The sequence below is a fragment of the Bufo bufo genome, chromosome 4 (assembly GCF_905171765.1).
Source record: "Bufo bufo chromosome 4, aBufBuf1.1, whole genome shotgun sequence".
In the NCBI taxonomy this organism is placed as follows: domain Eukaryota; kingdom Metazoa; phylum Chordata; class Amphibia; order Anura; family Bufonidae; genus Bufo; species Bufo bufo.
In genome coordinates, this window is record NC_053392.1 from 560123072 (window position 1) to 560143796 (window position 20725).

At 39.8% G+C, this 20725-nt stretch overlaps 1 protein-coding gene across 9 annotated transcripts in view; it reads left to right on the forward strand.

Moving 5' to 3' along the window:
- NRXN1 (neurexin 1) overlaps positions 1-20725 on the forward strand; it is a 1679151-nt gene that overhangs the window by 663274 nt on the left and 995152 nt on the right. For 7 of the 9 annotated variants that reach the window (XM_040430258.1, XM_040430259.1, XM_040430265.1 and 4 more), the window contains 2 exons: positions 9327-9350; positions 10330-10491. In XM_040430258.1, the coding sequence (XP_040286192.1) occupies positions 9327-9350; positions 10330-10491 (186 nt within the window). The remainder of the gene's footprint in view (positions 1-9326; positions 9351-10329; positions 10492-20725) is intronic. The other 2 variants (XM_040430260.1, XM_040430263.1) reach the window with 1 other exon arrangement.

Genomic DNA, 20725 nt, shown 5'->3' on the forward strand with positions numbered 1-20725 from the left:
GGACTCTTTTGGGGAGGCAATTTTTTATTATTGCATTCTACTCATTTTGGTCTAAAAATTATTTTTTCAGTTATAAAGCACTAAAAATGAAAGTTGTAGAAAAAAATTTTCTACAACTTTCATTTTTAGTGCACTGAATCTGCTCTGATGTCTCAGTCTTTATCCCTTATTTCTAAACTCCTGACAGCTCATAAGCAGCTCATTTAGGCCTCCTTCACATGAGTGTTACGAATTATCTCAGGGTCTGTTGAGGAAAAAAACTGATGGTAGTCTTGTCTGCGATTGCGTTAAGTGTTTCAGTTTTTTTCAGGTGCAATCAGTTTTTGATGCGTTTTTCACGCACGTGAAAAAAAAATAATTAAGAATAAAACTCAACATCTCCTAGCAACCATCAGTGAAGAACGCATTGCATCCGGTTTATGAATTGTAAGGACAAATAAAACCTACAAATCAAGCCGACTGAGCAGTTCTCTGACCGATTCAGTTTTTTGTAGTAATAAAAAAAGGTCCCTAAAGGTGTCTATCAGATTAAGACTTGTAATTGCATTGTATTAATTTAGTTATATTTTACAGTTATTACAGTTATTTAGTTATATAATTGCCACAATTTTGGCTTTTTTATTCTCAATTTTTAAATGACATAATTCTTGTTTTTGACATTCCACAAAACTAATAGTGATGAGCGGCAGGGGCAATATTCGAAATCACGATATTTCGTGAATATTTGGGTATTTTAAAAAAAAAATTATATTCGCGATTACGAATATATTTTGGAATATTCTAAATATTCACAAATTCTCGAAGTGCCGATATTCACGATTAAAATTTTCAATTCGAATATTCGTGATCAACACTAGAAACTAATAGGAATAAGTGTTTGAAAATCTGCCACTGGAAAAGGTAGCTTAATATGTTATTTAAACCCCATCAGAGAATAACTAGGTTGGAGTCCCTAATGCTGATCAAGGGGACAAAATAAGTATATCCTCTTAGCATTAATGAAACTCTTTATACTAAGGGCTGTGGGGAAGTGTGTTAAGTGACACCTCTCATATTTGCTGAATAATTGAGAGTGCTCAGATAAAAGAAAAATACTATATGAGTGGCTGGGAAACACTGTGCTGAAGAGTTGTGCTTCCTAGTTATGTAAGAAGCAAAGAAGCCTGTCCTGGAGACAGTTTCCCTTTAAATAAAATTTTTGGGTTCAGGTTTTAAAACTAAAATCCAACACATGCGTTTATTTGTTCAAATGCTTAAAGTGAATGTCTTACTTTTTATCCCCATATTTAGATCCTAAATTTTGTGCTGGTAAACTAAAGCGTACCTAACATTTCAACAAACTTTGCATTAATCAATAGAACAGTGTGTGTGTCCATGAGGAATAACACTATTTCTGGCCATTATATACCTTGTATCTGGCATTTTTAGCAGTTTTCTTCTGTGGATGCTGAATGTTTATTTTGTAGTTCCCCTAGATCTCGAAAGTGGAGACTAGCTGTCATCCACTGCATTTAGAAAGTAGAGGAGAATCTGCTTTCTAACCTTCTCTTACTCAGAAGTAGCTCCAGGATCATGCAGGACATTACAGAGAAGTACTGATCTGTATGTTTGTGAATAAAGCACTTGGACTAAGATATAAACTGCAGCAGTCTTTTTGGTGCCTCTCCTGGAGTTTTGTCTCGCTCTACTCCTGCTCACTCCTCCCTCTCTACTCTCCATAAACTTATTTTGAAGAACTCTGTATCAGAAAGCATAGTTCTGACTGCTATAATTATATGTTTATAATGTTTAATGTTTTAAATACACTTTTGCTCTAAACGTTAAACTTTTTTGAAAAAGGCCAAGTCAAAACTTGCTGCAACTGTGTACTTAACACCTTAAAGGGGTTGTCCGGTGTGACGGACCACTTGGCACCCCGACTGAGTGCCTCCGCCAGTTGATGCTTCCTAGTGCTCACCGAGTAGTTCCGAGCACTCCACTGGACACCATCAGCACTGTAGTCCCCACTTCCAGCGTTACAGCTTGACTGGGGTCTCGCTGTCTTCCACAAACCCTGGGCCCAAGATCAGGATCCAGCTTCCAGTGGGTAGAACCGTAATCCCAGGGGAGAAAAATACTGATACCAATCCCCAGAGTAAATATAGCTGTTCCCCCCACACATGAGACAAGGCTTTATGTTGAGGGTAAAACAGGAACTCTTTAATGGGGCTACCTGTCAGCCTTTTATGCAGGTCTTCCAACAAGGGACACTCCACCTGGGACCCTTGTGGAAGACTGAGAACGTTTTTACATTAGCCAATCACTTGCAATTACAGTATTGAAACACTCCCAGCAATTGTACAAAACCCCCCCCTCTGCCTGTGATACAATTAACAAAATAGAGTGGGCATTGTCTGTGACACAATCAACAAATAGAATGGTCATTGCCTGTGACACAATTAACAAAATACAATGGGCTCTGCCTGTGATACAATTACCAAACACAATTAACTTAATCACTCACAGGCAGAAAACACACATTTTTCCCAAAACACAAAAAACACCTCAAAACCCCACATATCCCCCTTATACATCCCTGGATAGCTCTGATCTGGGCGAACAACATATCCAAAAATCACCCAGATCCGAGCAGGGGTTCCCAAATTCCACGGAAGTCACATTTGACCGGCCGCAAGCATGGCTTTCCTGCCCAAAACAGTTCCACAGATTTAGGCTGTGCTGCCAGTCTATCTTCTCCTTCCAGAATGTACATGGACCATAATCCTGAGGCAGCGCTTCAGCTACGGTAGCCTGTGGGGAGTCAGGCTCTGGACAAGAACATAGGGTAGGGCAGAGTCCAACTGCGCTCTGCCCAGATGCCAGTTCTTCCGCTGGGGTAGCCTGTGGGGAGTCAGGCTCTGGACAAGAGGATAGGGGAGGGCAGAGGCCAACTGTGCTCTGCCCAGATGCCAGCTCTTCTGCTGGGGTAGCCTGTGGGGAGTCAGGCTCTGGACAAGAGGATAGGGGAGGGCAGAGGCTGACTACGCTCTTCCCAGATGCCAGCTCTTCCGCTGGGATGGGGTCAGGGAATTCTACCCCCAGGACATGGTTGCAGATCGGCTGTGAAGAGGAGGGATCGCTTACCTCCTCATCCTGGCATTCCTGCGGGGTTGGTTGGGGATCTGTACCGGCCGTACAGCATCCCTGTAGGTCTGGTGCAGAGACTGTGGTCCCATTTGCACCATCGGAGTTAGGGGTGCTGTCCCCCTGTGGTTGGGGAGAGAGACCGGTTGTCTCCTCTCCCTGCAAGGTACACTGCCGCTGGGGAAGAGAAACGATGCTTTCCTCTCCCTCCAAGGTACACTGCCACTAGGGACGGGAGACGATGCTCTCCTCTCCTTTCAAAACATACTGCCGCTGGGGAGCAGAACTGACTGTCCCTACTCCTTGAAACTCCAGTTGCCGTTGGGGATCTGGTCCGACCACCCAGCATCCCTGTAGGGCCGGTGAAGTAAGGGTTACCTCAGCCAGATCTTCCCCGCCACAGGGCTTTAAGTCTGGGACTGCCACCCAACTCTCCTGCAGGGTATTCTCAATTGAGTGGAGCAGATGTTGGTAGTCCTGCTCCAGCCTCCACTTCAGTGTCACTAGATATTCCAAGTCTGGCCTCATCTCGTTGGGGTCAGCACAATCTTGCATACCCTCCCTGAAGTCATATATGTCCCAAATTCGGGTCTCCACAGTGCTTCCGAACTCCGGTTCTGTGAAAGCCTCCCACAACAGGCCAGGGCCATTGTAATAATACCCCTCTGGGTTGTCGTGCTCCGCTGTCCAGGGTGTATGCCGAGCTGTATACCACCAAAGCGCCTGGTAGGCAGCCTCTAGCCACAGCTACTGTCACCCAGAGCTCGAGCTCCTTCACCCACTCCTCCAGGAGCTGCTCTCCCAGGAGGGGCATCCGTAGGGACAGTCGCGTCTGCCATCGCTGCTCCTCGCTGGGGAGTCTCTCGACCTGCCGATGCTGTACGCCCTCCACGGCCTCATACCAGACGTCTTTCCAGACTGTATCCCGATCGATCAGTTCCTCCTCCTTGTCTAGTGACGATGTTTGGTTACAATCTGGTTCCATACTGCTGTAGCCAGGGGCGTTGCACGGGGAGAAGCGTTGCCCTCAATTTTGTAAATGCACAAACGGTGTCTCTGAGCTGCTTTTCCTCACACTAGGACGCCATCCCACTGCTGCCACCACGGGTTCAGAGCTGAACCCGGACATTCCCCTGTTTTTAACCAGGCATCCCCCCTAACATGAAATTCTCCAATGCTCTCCTTTGCCCTGCACAATTCAGCAAAGGAAGAAAAAGGCTTTTTTAGGAGATCCGATGATGTACCAGGCTTTCCACAGGGACTGCTAGTAGAGGGCTTCTAAAGCCAGCCCATCAGAACTGGTGATGTCACCGAATACACTGCTGGGCAGAAGCCTCCGCCAAGCAGTGTAAAAAACATAAACAAAAACCCCTTGCTCTGCGCGATCTAGCGCAGGGCAAGATAAAGCATCGGAGCATGAAATGATGCTCATATCAGGGGGAGGGGTGAAAATAGGGGGGTGTCTAGGTTCAGCTCTGAACCCGGACAACCCCTTTAAGTGTTAAATTTGCTACATCTGTATAAAAAAAATAAACCAGCACAAAATTTACATAAAACTTATTGGTTAATTACCTTAACAAAAAAAAAATGGAGGACATTCAATTTAAGCAGCAGATACAATGACATGTAAAATTTGCAGGCCAAATTCAATGAAAAAAATATACTTTTTCCTGATGATAAACATAAAAATGAAATGAATAGAGTATCTCCCCCATTAGCAGCAGGATGTCGTTTCCTTGCCTATTATCATTGCTGACATCAGTTGGATCGAAATTTTAGTTGTACCCCCTCCTGGCAGCTTAGTTTCTTTTCATGTCCCAGTAGTTTGGATAATTCATAAATGATCCCAGTCATCCTTTTGTTTACACAGTAAAGGATACTATGAACCGTTGCAGTTTTTACCAAACAAAAAAATCTGAACTTTAACAATGAGAAATTAATTTCCAAAATAATTACATTTTATTATTTAAAAAATAAATTCAATTGCACTGCAGCTTTTTCAGACATTGTGCTATTTTTATTCTTAGCATTATAAAATCATATTAAAGAGTTTTTCTAAGAGTAAATTATTGATGGCTTATCGTCAGGATAAGCCACCATTATTAGATCAGTGTGGGTCTGACTCCTGGCACCCCCAAGCTGTTTGAAGAGGTTTCACAGCTCCATTGAGCGCATGTAAAGGCATTGAGCCCAAATAAAGGCAAGCAATTTTGCGGAACGGGTGTGGACACATTCATTTTAATGGGGCCGCAAAAGATGCGAACAGCACACCATGTGCTATCCGCATCCGTAGTTCCGTTCCGTGGCCCCGCAAAAAAGATAGAGCTTTTCCTATAAAAATAGGCATTTTCTATCATATTGCAGAACGCATACGGGACGGTATCCGTGTTTTGAAGATCCGCAGTTTGCGGACCGCAAAACACTATGGTTGTGTGAATGTAGCCTCAGTCCTATTCAAGTATACAGTGTATTCCGTGCTTGATATGCTGTGAGGAGGCTGTAGCTCTTAGATGAGTGTTTGACCCTTTCAAACGGTTGATCGTTGGGAGTGCTGGGAATCAGAACCCACCTATCTAATATTAAAGACCTATCCTGGGGATAGGTCCTATATGTTCTACTCCCATCAAACCAACTTTATATTACAGCAGCCAAGTTTCAATAATACCATTATTAATTCATACTTGGGGTCTACTTTTTCTTTCTCCAGAAACAGCGCTGCTCTTGCCCATTGACTGTGTTAATATTTCAGATCAGGCTCATTTACTCAATTAATACATTGCCAGATATCTGACACAGGCTATAGGAAAAAGTAATGCTGTTTTTTTTTTTTTTTTTTTTAGATAAGCGTGCAGCCCCTTTAAAATCGTGTTCAGAAACAAGGTTAATACTCTTGTACATAGAAAACCTAAACCCTTGTGTAAATCTTTCCCCCTATATAAATACATTTCTGCAACATATGGGTTTGCAAAATCCATCTTGTGGGAACTGTAATACATACAGGATCATTTGACAGTAAGGGTTCTAGGAGAAACATATAAAGGTCTTACAAATTATGACAGCCTCCGCCCCTTAGACAGACTTCTGACTTGATGTCAAAAATGTAATTGTTTAGAGTCTGCTCTCTGTATTTGTTAAGTTTTCCATTTAGTAGCCACCATTATTAAATATATTTTTATAACTATACATCACATCAACGATAGGAATATATCTTGTACAACTGAATGGTAAATTATAACATGTATTGTTTTCCTTGGGGAAACAAATTTCTTAACCATTCCTTATTATTCCGAAAATGGAATCTGGATACAGATTAATTAATTTCTGTAAGTATACATTATATGGGAAAATATAAAAACATTAAATTGCATTTCTTTGTTAATTTATTATATGTTACTATATTTTTTGGACTATAAGACTCAGTGGATGATGAGACTGACAATGCATTTTCACAAGCTTTCGGCCGAATACTTGTTTGGTATGAAATAACACATCGTACACATACATGTTCTGTTCAGCCAAGTGTGCATGTGTTTTCAATAGGGAATAAGCCATTGCGAGACACTTCTGCTGGTAGCTTACTTCCCATTATTCCCCAACATATGCCGAACATATGCAAATCAATTTTGTTGGATCAAAATTTTACACAAACATTTAATTTTTTTTATATATAATGAAAATATCATGTCATTTAATTTGGGAGAATTTTTAGCGAAAGAGAGGTAGAGAGGGGGAGAGTGAGAAAGAAAGAAGTAGAGAGGGGAGGAAGGAAAGGAGAAAGGGAGAAAGATGGGCAGAGGGAGAAAAAGGAAAGAGCGACAAGGGAGAGATAAAGGTAGACACAGAGTGAGTCATTGAGGGAGAGAAAGGAAGGGAAGGAAAGAGAGAAAGCTGGACAGAGGGAGAGAGAGGAAAGAGGGAGAGATAAAGGTAGAGACAGAGAGAATGAGAGGGGTAGAGAAAGGACGGATAGGAGAGAGAGAAAGATGGAGAGAGTGAAGAGGGAGAGAGAAAGAAAGAAAGAAAGAAAAGAAAGAAAAAAAAGAGAAAAATGATGTGATGGAGAGAGAAAGGGGGAAAAGAGAGAAAGGTAGAGAGAGAGCATGTTCTTTATAGCTTTTTAGGGAGGCTGTAGCGCTTTCCATTTGGGTTCAAATAAAATTAGATGCATAAGGCTACTTTCACACTAGCGTTGTTTGAATCCGGCGTTCAATTCCGACACCAGAACTGCCCGCCGGATCCGGAAAAACTTGTGAAAACGGATTACATTTAAATCCTGATCATGATTTTGATCGCAATGAAAAAATGCATTGGAAAAAACGGATCCGCCATTTATGGACTTTAACTTTTTTTTCACATTTTTCGAGTTTAACATGCAAAAGCCGGATCCGGTTTGACAGAACACTCGTCGCCGGATCCGGCGTTAATGCAAGTCAATGGGAAAAAGGCCGGATCCGGCGTTCAGTCAAAGTCTTCAGGATTTTTGGCCGGAGGTAAAAATACAACATGCTACGGTTTTCTGAAAAGCCTGATCAGTCAAAAAGACTGAACTGAAGACATCCTGATGCATCCTGAACGGATTACTCTCCATTCAGAATGCGAGGGGATAAAACTGATCAGTTCTTTTCCGGATTTGAGCCCCTAGGACGGAACTCAGCGCCGGAAAAGGAAAAAGCTAGTGTGAAAGTATCCTTATACTGGCAAATTTGTGCCAAATAGATTTTACAGAAATTCACTCATCACGATCATCCAGGCCTGCCATAATTAGTGGCTTTGACCGCCATAAGTATAATATGTACAGACACCATAAATTTAGATGAAAGAAAAAATATAAAAATAAATCTGCCCCACTATTGTACAGCATTACACAGCAGAACCATAGCTAGAGTTTCCTTTTTTCAGGGACTCTACTTCTGGCCAAGGAAGAATAGGTTTTAGGCACTTACCTGACACCTGGGCAGTGGCATTCTAACCAATTCATAGCTTAGTCTTTTCATTACAGCTATATCTTGGGAATTCACTATGTTCATGGCACCTTTCTTCTGCTTTCACTGGATACTCTACATCATTCATTACCTCACTCTCACAGTCTTCATGGCACGAGTACTAACTACTACTCACTGGATGGGATGTTACTTTATTTATACAGATCACACACACATATACAAGTACAATCACATCGTACATCCTAATCAAGGGGGCAAGAATGAAGGAAACAACCAAGCAGGTAATAGGTTTCCTCATGTAGGTTTCCCCTCTGAATGCATTTCTTTTCCCCTCCTATGACTTTTGGGCTATTACATTTTTAAAGTCTTATAGTCAGAAAAATACAGTAATTCATAACTCAATGATGAATTTGTGTCCAAAATATTCTTTCTGCACCATAAGTAGCAGGGCAATTCCATCTCTTATATGGAAAGTCTATAAATGCCCAACTTTCTAGATTTGCCTTTGCTCATGAGATTTTATAAAACAATAATCAAACAATCATTGAAATAACAATATTAAAGTAATGAATTAGACATTGTACAACCTACTTGGTGCATGCTTAACAAGGCAGTTACAAAAAATACCCATTCAACTCATTTTCTGTGTCAGGATCTTCTTTGCTTTGTTTCATTGCAGTAAACTGTGACCCCAAAAGCCCATCAATATGACCGAAAGAAGTTTTGGAGTTGAGGAGGATTCCTTGAGAGCTGTATATTCAGTAGTAGGGGATTCAAAATTAATTTGTGAATTTGTCCAAATAAATAAAAAAATGAAGCCAGTAAAAAAAGAGTTTTAGAATACATGCCAAGGAAGCAGACATTTTGATTCCTTAGCCATTTTTTATGTCTGTCAGATGTATTAAGCCTAAAGACAAAAAAAAAGATAAAATGGGGGACTAGCGACCATGTGTCCGTTTTTGTTCAGTACAGAGCTGATAAGTTATGAAATATATTTGCAGGACAAATACTAATGTGGTTGCCTCGTTGGAGGCCTACTTGTTAGTCTGCTTTTTTTCTTGTAAAATTTTTTTGCCCTTTTTTTCTATGTTACTAACATGCTTAATAACTAACATGTCACTCATGGAATGTGTCATTCTACTAACCGTTACCTGAATCAAAAAATGTACTAACATGGTAGTGACCATCTTATTTTTTTAAGTAACAATCGTTATTATGTTCACAGTTTTTAATTTCCTTTCTCCCCCCTTCTCCACAAAGCACTCAGGCATTGGACACGCTATGGTAAACAAACTACATTGTTCGGTAGATATCATTCTAATTGTTTCTTATTTTGGGTTTGCCGTGTGTTTTCCTTTCTTTCTTTTAACTGTAGACATCATTACAAAAGAGGAACTGCGGTTGGTACTCTTCTGCTTACTTTCAACTCCTTCTTTTCATCTGTTGTTGACCTCCTTAGTTCTTCCTGTCCCTATCAAGTTTTTTTTTTTCTATTTCTTTATGACTTTTTTTTTGTTTGTTTTTTTACTCACACATAGGGGCATCATTAACTTTACTACCGTTTGCATCAAGCTGTAATTAACAAAAAAAAGGCTAACCTTTGGCTGGCCCAGGTGGCTACTGGCTCGGCCACCCTCTAACCATTCATAATGCATGTGATGAACGCTTGACTCGTATTGTCCATACATCTTTATCCATCACAAGCAGTCTGGTTACTTACTTCCCCCCTTTGTCTTTTGTTTCTGGTCTGTAGTGTGTATGGCATGTGCACACTAGAGTGCGCTATCGGCATTTTTTATTTTGCGTTTCTTTGTTTTGTTTTTGTTTTGCATGTTTAATTTTTCGCTGCTGCTCATTTGTTATCAGTGCAAATAGTGGTGGTGCTTATAACCGCTTGCTTCATTTATGTCTCCCCTCCCCCAAACGCATGTTTTAACTAGTCAATGACAGACTACTAAACTTACTAATACGTACAACAGCTGAACTAACCTAGAAAGCATTTTACTAACACCATTTTTGTGTCTGCTAAATAACTGTTCAGTTGCTGTAGGGACAATACTGACACTAGCTCATTAATCAGACAACAGCTGAAATACAGTAGTTTAGAACCTTTTTAGGGGAAGATGAATTCTAGAATCCAAGACCAAACTTCAAACAGACATGAAAATGGAATTCCAAACTAGGTTTTAAATCAGGCACATCCCAGAACTGCAGTATTTAGGTCTGAGTATAGCGTGTCCTTTCCCTGTGCTTTGTTATGTAGGTAACAATTTCAGTGGATGGGATTCTGACCACAACAGGCTACACTCAAGAAGACTACACCATGCTGGGTTCAGATGACTTTTTCTATGTTGGAGGTAGCCCCAGCACAGCTGATTTGCCCGGGTCACCAGTCAGTAACAACTTTATGGGCTGTCTTAAGGAGGTAGGTGTATCTATTCATACTATATTGCATGAGGGCAAAATTAATTTCATTGATGCTTCTTGGCCACAATGACATTGGAGAAGCCAAGAAGAACATTTTTTGTAATACATGCATATTTTCTGCTGCAGTTCTTGCTGTTTGATTTTATAATCTCAATGTATTACATTTCGGAATGTTGCTAATGCCATACTTTCTGTTGATATGACAGGTTTTTTTTAAAATTATATCTGAACTTTATCTTAAAAGGGTATTCCCATATGGGACATTGATGGCATATCACTGGGATATTCATTCAATGGCAGATAGGTATGCTTCCCATGTCTGGGACCCACCCCTATCTCCAGAATGGGCCCCCTGAAGTGAAGGGAAAGCAGCCTTGCCTGCACAGCCACCCTCTGTTCACTGCTATGGGAGTTACGAAAACATGAATCCATTAACCTGAATGGAGAGGTAACCGTGCAAGTTCGGTGCCCCCTCTATTCATCGCTATGGGACTTCTATTTTCAGAACTCCCATAGCAGTGAATGAGAGCGTGCTGCTCCAGTTACATGGTAATATAAACTGTAAAGAAGCCTAAGGCCTCACTATTGCTGTCTCATTTGTTTGCACTGTAGTTCTGCATCTTCTGATTGGCCACGGCATATAAGCACAAGCCCAGCACAAGCTCACTATGGAGTTAATGCTTGTTTTGACGATTTCTTGTACAATAATAGATGATTACAAATTTAAAGAAACTACACTTCCAGCAACACAGATATTTGGCACACATACACTCAACTAAAGAAGTGAGGGTGGCGGATGTGGTGGTGGGGGGTGATGATCTGCTTTAATCTAATTTAACAACTGAATCATGAAAAGGGTTGGGTCTATATAAGGCAATAATTAGTCGAATGAGCATTTGTAAGAACACCCATTCCGATCATTATTCCATATAAACATGGCAGCGATCACCAGACAGCTGTGCAAATGCCAGACGGTCAGCTGAGTGCATGTTTTGTGCGGGCTTAAGAACCATCGCTACTGGCAGCAGCTTTTCTCCGTGTAAACTATAGAATGGTCACACTTCTGTTCTCTGTTACAGAGCTTCAATTTACCATTACAGATCATACAGAATAAAATGCAAAAATTGCAACCACCAATAGAGGGAGTTTACTTCTTATTGTTTGTAATTGTGCTCAATCGGGGAAGTTATCATATTATGTGGTATTCTCTTAGTCAGTTTTGCCGGAGGTTACTCCACCATGCTTTGCCATTATTTGCAACACATTTATCAAAATGTTGCATGATGTTGCTAAATTTGTTGCATCTTTAAATATGTGTAGGGGTATTTCTTTAATTTCTATGCTGCACCCCCCCCAGTTGAGTGAGATTGCGCAAAAAATTATGCAATAAAATTTTACACTGTCTCAAATCATAAATGTGCCTAAACGCTGGCTAAGTAGCAAGCCACCGGCACTTTCCACTGCACTTTTACAAACTGACATGCATGCCACAAATTGCTCTAATCATTGGTGTAAATACTTAATTCGAATAACATAAGTCATGAAATAGGCTCAATAGGCTCAAATATAGGCCAATATACAAATAGTATACAGTAAGCTTTGGGTTTTTCATGTTTTTTAAAACTTTTTTGACTTTTCTAAATTTATGCTTAACCCCGTTAGGCAACCTGAACATGCGATCATTAGCTCACTTATACTGTAGACTGCAATAGACTCCTTTGCAGTCCGTGGTAAAATCACTGTGCTTCCAGTGAGTCTAGCAGGCTTTGGAACCTTCACAAGGCTTCAGGATGTCATAGCAACCGAACGGCTCCTATGATCTCTGCGGGGGAGCCATTTGGTCACCTGGAGCAGCCCACTCCCAGTAAATGACCCCTCAGATACCATGGTTCATATCTCCGATTATGGACACTGCCAGCAGATGTCTGCTGTATAACACTGCCGTGACCAGCCAGATATGATGCCTAATCATCACAGAAGTTTGGACAAAATGTTAATCACAGGTTAACATTCACTTCAGGTCTTACTGTATAAATTAGATCCCACTGTTGGTATAGAGACATTATTTTCTCATAAAAATATTTCCATTTTAGGCTTTCTTGTACTAGCATTAAGCATGATTCTAAGCATAAAAGTTTTATATTATATCCTTTAAAATTGTGGAGCACATCATTGTAAAGCAGTGTCTGGTTTTAAACATTTAACATTCAAGGTATCAGAACAATGTCTGGCAGAAAAAAAGGCCAGTCAAGCATGAAAGTATGCAATCTGAATGACTGAGTAAATATAAAATAGGGTTGTTTTATAGAACAAATGCAATTCTTGTATCTGTAGTGCTGGAGCAAACCACATATCACTCTAGACTATGTGGGTAATGCACTGGGAACCTCAAGCAGAATGCACTTGTACTTTTGTTCATTTTTATCTCACAAGGGTAAAACTTGACCTGGTTAAATGGATGAATAATATGGGACATGAATGAAAGCTATAAAAGTATTGGTCATTCATCTAGCGTCACAGTAAATGTAAGAATAATATCCAGATGCCTTCTATAGAGGCAGATTATGTGTCATGGAGAGGGCTCCTTAGCTCAGGTTCATCCCAAAGACAGGGCTTATAAAGGTTCTAGGAGGTTATCAAAAAAGGGACAAGAAACCAGTCTAATGGTCAGGCCAACCTTCTCTGCTACTCCAGTGGATAGAAAGGAGAAGTGCTGGACCTTAAAGTTAATAGGTCGGAATTGTGCAGGCATAAACCAAAAGCAGAATTTTAATTTTGGTTCTTTTCTGCTCTGTAAACTTTTCAATAGTAGACCATGTCACTGCTAGGTGATCCAGCTATGGATGCTAGAGGTGCATAATCTTTGAATAGCCCACCAATTTAAAGGTAGAGATGAAGCTTGTACTATGTCTGGTTGTGGTTTCTGGATTATCTAGGGATCTAAAAACTTTGTGACATTTTCTCAGTAGAATAAAATGTTGAGGAACATGGATGCTCTTAAAAGTTTACAACTTAGGCAATAAATGTCAACAATATTGGGCAGCATGGTGGCTCAGTGGTTAGCACTGGTGCCTTGCAGCGCTGGGGTCCTAAGTTCAAATCTGACCAAGGACAACATCTGCATTGAGTTTGTATGTTCTCCCTGTGTTCGCGTGGGTTTCCTATTGGTACTCTTGCTTCCCTCCACACTCCAAAGACATACTGATAGGGAACTTAGATTGTGAGGCCTATTGGGGACAGTTGGATGCTAATGTCTGTGGATTAGTAAATTTCTGCTTGGGTGATAAACCAAACTTATATGTATACAAGGCTGCCAGATACTTTTTGAATAACTTATCATATTGAATTTTATAAGGTGATTTTGCTGGATACATGGTGCAAGAGATAAGTGGCCACCATGGGATATATTTGGCCATACACATGAGATACTTTTTTTTCCAGAATGGCCAATCACTGATCCTAAGCTTTAAGCATTATGTCTATTGTGTTTCTTGGCCTTGAGTTGGTGATGACATATATGTTTATGGAGCAAAATATATTTTTTCTTCTTGTGGTCTAGTAGCAGCCTTCTGCCCTTCATCCACTCAAATAGATATGCATGCTTGATGAATTGATGAGCGCTCATATGTATGATGGGTTTGGAAGAAACAGAGTTGGCCCAACATAACATGTACATGGCCCATCTTAGTCACAAAAACGGTTGGATGATCAATTAGTAGTTCATCTGTGGGGCACTGAATAAGTAAACTGGGTTCAGATGACTGCATCACAAGACAAATATGAATGTGAAGGTACAAAGGTAACACATTTTGTGTTCATTTTGCACAACTTGCAGATAGAGTTTGTCATGGTTATTTGTAGGATGAGAACTCTTACACTAGTGGAATATAATTTTTTAGTTTCTTAATCAACTGACTACAAACTTCTAGAATAAAATTATGATAATAAAAAAACTGCCTAGATTTTCAGGACACATTTTATCTAGTATATTGCAAACAAATAGAAATACTGCCTCAGCTTCATCACCCTGGTTTAAAACCCACAAAATTAATAGGACCTACACTAAAAATCTCATCAGGATAATAATGTACCTTAGCTTGAGTCATCCCACTCTTCATCTGTAAAAGATGGTGATATAAAATCTTCCATAAATTTGCCTCTAATTTTAAAATGTGTGCAGTTAGGATGATAAAGGAATGGATAGAAGCTTTGGCATTTCCTGGATTCAAAATTCATAAATATACTGTACAATAAAAACTGTCCTGCAGGAGGCAAAAAAGGCATTATACTAACACATTAATATAAAGTTAGTAAAACAGTCTTATGTAGCACAATTAGACTGAAGTCAGAAAAAAATCTGGATTGCTAATTCTTAAACTAATTTACAGGGTTTTATGAATTCTATATAGATAACGTTTGTCCAGCTCACCTACCGGTAGTCGGTATGGTGTATCCCGTGTGCCCGGAGTCAAGCCAGCAAGTTCCTGGACGTAGGCAAAGTAAAACGAGAAAGGACGATTCCGGCACTTATAATTCTTCCCATAAAATCTTCCTCTTCATTGAATCACATCATATGCGGAACAGCATCACAAACAAGCTGTTGTTTACGCGTTTCGGAGACCTTCTCCTTAGTCGTAACAATGTGGTCTGGGAGTTTAGAGAAATATAAAGACCCATGCACCCTCCCCCATCTAGTGGGTGGTGGTAACATGATGTCACAAATCAATCAATCAACTCGCAGACTCACACCTGAAGCATCATTCTCAGTAGACATTGGTTAAAATGGCCCCACATGATCCTACTCCCGCATCCCTGCTCTTGGGCCAAGAATATCACGGCTGGGAGCTTCTGCTTATCAAGGCAAGCACAAGCGCTGGGTGTGAGAGACAGCATCATGTGAACAAGGCTGTACAAAATATCAAAAGTTCAAATAAAAATATAAACCTATAGATAACTCTACATGCGAAAATGGAAAAAGATAGATGGTGATGGCCGCAATCTTCACATCATTATAATAAAATATATAATATATAAATGGACATGTTGGAATAAGCCACAATGAACATACTTAATGTAACATATAGTAGAATTTTATGAATTCTACCCATTACAAAAATCATGAAAGTGGCAATTGTCAGGAGATTCAGGAGATCATCCAGGGCTCTCTTAAATGTATGTGTACATTACAATTAGATCTCCTCTAAGCCATCTTTTTTCGAGACTAAACAAACCCAAGTTTGTTAGCCTTAGTGCTGAAATTCACCCATTCTCTTAAAGGGGTTACCCAGTTTTAATTTTAACATCTCCTCTCCTTTTGAACAGCAGTACCTGTGAAGAAATTCATACTTACCTACTCTCCACTGCTCTATTCCCACTCCATGGCTCTTAGCAATCTTCACTGGACTTCTGGTCTTAACCTCCACACGGACAGGGTCACATGTGTCACCACATCCATTTCCTGGTCTTAGCAGGGACATGTTCCCAAATGGCATGTCACCACTGGGTCAAAAGACAAGGGCGCACTGCCTCCATCTGGAGAAGAAAAAGTTCAGTCTCCAGAGGTGACAAGGATTTTCCACCATAAATTTGAGGAACCATGAATTAAAGGAATATGTCTATAAAGGTTCTCACTCATCATGGTGTATCAGTAGTAATAAGTCAGAGCAACTTGACTTGTATTTTGTTTTCTTGATGTATTTGATTTCTTGATTGCATTTGTATGACTGAAGCAATTTGGTGTGCTTCTTACACTACAACTCTAACACCTCTCCGGAGGCACTTTAACCACACAATAGCTTTAGCCATACAAATTAAATCAACACCTTACATCCGTGACTGAAGCATGACTCACCAGTATTTAATGCTGGAGAATTCTTGTACAAGCCATTCTAATTGAGAAAGTCCAGTACAATACAACAAGTCCAGTTGCTCTGATATATAATCTATATGATAGTCTGCCTCAGGACGTGGTCACAGCAGTAACTGTGGACGGTTTAAAAAAAAAAGTGTACAACTTAATAACATATATAATACTATGGAAATGTGTTAAATTCTGCATTATCACTCCCCTTCTCTTTATTCACAACTCACCCATACCTCAGTTAAAATTGATGGACATTTCTTTTTTCAACCGTACCAACTATGTAACGACAGTATGTAATATGCTGCTTGAGGCATGTCACCACTTAGGCCAGTCACTGGCTACAGTGGTGCATGTGACCTGCCATTCGTGTGGAAGTTAACAGACTGAGAGCGGAAGTCCAATGAAGAGTACTGAGAGCCAAGGAGCTGGAATCTAGTGGAATTTTGAATCAACATATTTTTCCTTTAAAATGATACATTTACTCGGATTAAAACGTTTGATCTGTCATCTACGTTCTATTACAAATAAAATATTGACATTTGCCATCTCCACATCATTGCATTCAGGTTTTTTTTTGGAATCCGGTTTGTACACAGCACAGGTGCCCCAAAATTGTAACAGAACATTCCATGTATGATCTGACTAAAGATTTGTATGGAGGCGAAACTAAGTTCTTGTCATGAACATTTATGCCTCTTGGGATGCATCCCGTTATTGTAATCCACCTTGGCAGCAGCTGCCTGGCAATGGTCACTGAAGTTAAGTTAACAGTCCACCAATATCCCTATGGGGTTGCTCGTTCTCTTGAGAAATGTATGATGGTATTTATTTGATGGATCAGTTTGGTAACAATGTGAGTCTCATCAATTCTATTGAACAATGGACTATGAAAAAACTGATACATTGCACTTTTATATTGTAAAATGTGTTGAAATTACTTTTCTTCTTTGACCCTTTAGCACAAATTGTCAATCCTTTTGCTGAAAATTTAGATATTTGTCCCAACATTTCTATTTGTGTTTCAAGTCAAACTCAAGGGAAACTGCTTATTCTTAAGTAACAAGCATCATTATCTCATGGGAACAGCAAGGACTAATCTGTATAATGGTTTCAGAAAATAAGGTGATTCAATTGTATATAAAAAGGTGATTTAACTGAATACATCATGCACTTCTCTATGTAAATTCTTCATGGTTTTCAAAATCTTTGTTTGCTGTCATTCAGTTGGATCATTAATTGTATACCTGCTAGAGTTGTTTGTGAGTAACTTGCACAATGATAGGGAGCAGTGATTGCGCTGCCCCCATCATTGAACTCCTCAGATTCTGCTTTTATCTGAGATGACCATTGAGGGCTGTCAGAGGTTAATGTTAAAAAAAAATTAATAAATAAAATACTCACCTTAGTCACATGATCGCAAAAAGTCTGCTTGTGACCATCTTGAATGAATATCCAGTGCAAAATCTCACGCGGTGTGTGATGATGGATGGCGTGGTAATGCCATACGTAGTATTTTTGTTTTTTTTACTGCCATTTTAAAGAAAATTGATTTGCTACCACGAAGCTTTGTGGCAAATCACATTTTCTCAAGAAATTTGGATCGAAGTCCACTTTGTGAACTTCGATTCAGCCAACACTAATACCTACAACAGATGGAAAAACAAGCTGTCCTGGGCAAGTGATGCTGTGTCCATAGTTATGACCATCATATGATCTACAATTTTTCTGCTCTGGAAGTTAAAGAAGAACTCCTACAAAAAAAAAAAATTCTGGGACCTGCTAGAAAGGTACATGATGTAATCTGTAGTGAAGGTAATCTTCCTACCAGTGTCTGTATTCATGAGCTATCCCCTTCCTTCTGCTTCTCAGCTGTGTCATGTGACCAGCAATCAGACCTTCCAAATAACACAGCATCTTATGTATGGACAGGAAGTCACTTTCTCTATGTATTCCTATGGGAGCCTCAATGGAATAAATAGAGAAGTAACTGACTTCCTGTCCTGTTGGAGATCGGAGAGTCGGTCACATGACTCAGCTAAAAATTAGAAGGGAGGGGATAGTGCACAAATACAGTCACGGATGAGAAGATTACATTCACTACAGCTTACATCATGCACCTTTCTAAAAGGTGAGAGAATACCATTTTTTTGTGGGAGTCCTTCTTTAACAATAACGTATTGTTGAAAAACAGCATCAGAGGATCTTGAAATTGATAAGAAAGCACACAAGAAAATTGCATAACTTTTTTTTTTTTTTACTATTATAGTTAGAATAATCCTTATCTGCTGAAACCATAAACCCCTTTAATATCTCTATTGGTTTTCGTTATTTTATTTTAGTCCATAGATGTTCTAACATAGTTTTCCTGGATCGTTACCCAAATATAAATTTTGAACGTCTCAGATAAAAGGGATAGTTGTGGCAATGACAACAAAGTAAAGGGATTATTCACAGCAAACTAGTGGAGTGTGAGTTTAGTTTCACTTGGAAGCTGAGATTGAAGATAAGAATGGCATATTCGCCAAAAAGATAAACTGCACAGAAGAGAATGTACAGAAGTAGATGCCAAAAAGTGAGAATATAGAACTATTGATCAAGGGAAAAGATTGTACTGACATTTTCAGCCGAAGAACCTTAAAGAGCACAGTTGCTCTTTGCCGTCAGATAAAGTCCAGACTGACAGAGAGTCTGCAGATATTCAAGATGCGTTTAAGACACCACAAATCCTTAGTTGCTCTTTCTCTACTTGCCTCACGTATTATCTTAGGAAATTAATTTACTTACAGTTGTAGCAAAGCTGATTTTTGTCATAAGTTACAAATTTGATGAGAATATGTTATAAAGTCCCTCCCCCGCTTTTTTTTCTTGCTTAGGCACCCTTTCCCTTATTTGTCAGCTCTATGGGGGCTATAAAATGATTGCATCCTCCTCACCATGCCTCTGACCTTAAGACAGATGCAGAAAGTGATAAAAATGCACCGTAGGTTACTTGAGGCAAGAGTCATACAGGTCATATACTAATGTTGTGAATTGTGTGCTAGTAAATCTGTTTGCAGGTTCTACAGTTTACGTGTGGTCTATTCTTTGATCCTTTTTATAATCTTTAGATTGAATTATGAATGTCATGGCCCCTGGAGTGGTCTACTGGATGAGACCATTAGTGGTGGCTAGACTTTCCTTCAACCATGGCAAAGATTCAGTTTACTGTTCTCGCCCTATATTTAAATGGGCCTCAATGCCCAATGGTTTGTTGGCACACCCTTTGCCAGTACAACCTTTTCTTTCTGTACACTTTTCCATACAGAGGCATCCAGTATAACAGTGTTCATCAGCTCCAGTCCTTCGTGGGCCACCTGCCGGTCCTGTTTTCATGATTTTGTTAGTATTGAGAAGGTGATATGATTAGTGTCAATGCATCAGCACAGGTATTTATTCTGTGGGGTATTCTCAAATCATGACCAGAGGGTGAGCCCTGAGGACTGGAGATGGGTAACGCTACAGTATACCACATGGTGTGCATTTTATTTTGATGCCTACGTATATGGAAGCCTATAGGCAAGAATGTCCCAATACCTATACAGTGACATCTGCCAGAGGTACATCCTCCTGGCATATACATTCAAAGGACATTGCAAAAAACAATGGGGAGAAAGTTTCAGGTTTGGACCGCAAGTACAAAAGTAGGTGAAGGTGCCATTTTGCACCAACATTTTTGCAATGCTACACACCCTTACCACTTTTGACATGTAGATTGCAAATGGGCATAGTTAACAAGCTTCATGCCAAATTTATTAATGCAACTTTTTTGTAAAATTTTACTAAACAAATTGCAAACTCACTGCAGTGGTTGGGGGTAGAAATGAGAGAATCGAAGCTGACGAAGTTTAAATATCTTTGCCGCTCAGCGGTGCAGTTATATGTTCTAAAGCCCTATTTTGCGTGTATTAGTGGAAAAAGGAAAAATATCTTTACCGCCTAGCGGTGCAGTGAGATATTTTACAGCCCAGTTTGCCATATATTTCTGGCAAAATACTAATATATTCGCCTTTCATTATTGCACTTATTTGTTGAAAAGCCTTTTGTGTAAAAATAGAAAACAATATTTGGTCTGATTGCCATTCTGTGGTGCAGTGAGATACTTTACAGCGCCAGTTTGCTGTGTATTACTAGCAAAATACAAATATATACGCTTTGCATTGCTGCACTTATTTGTTGAAAAGCCTTTTATGTAAAAATAGAAAAAAAATAGGGCCTATTTGCCATTTAGCCGTGCAGTGATGTATTCTAAAGCCCTGTTTGCTGTGTATTAGTGGCAAACATTTGGTTATTTCATCTAACAGTATGTCAGGCAGTGAAGTGCCAGGCCCTA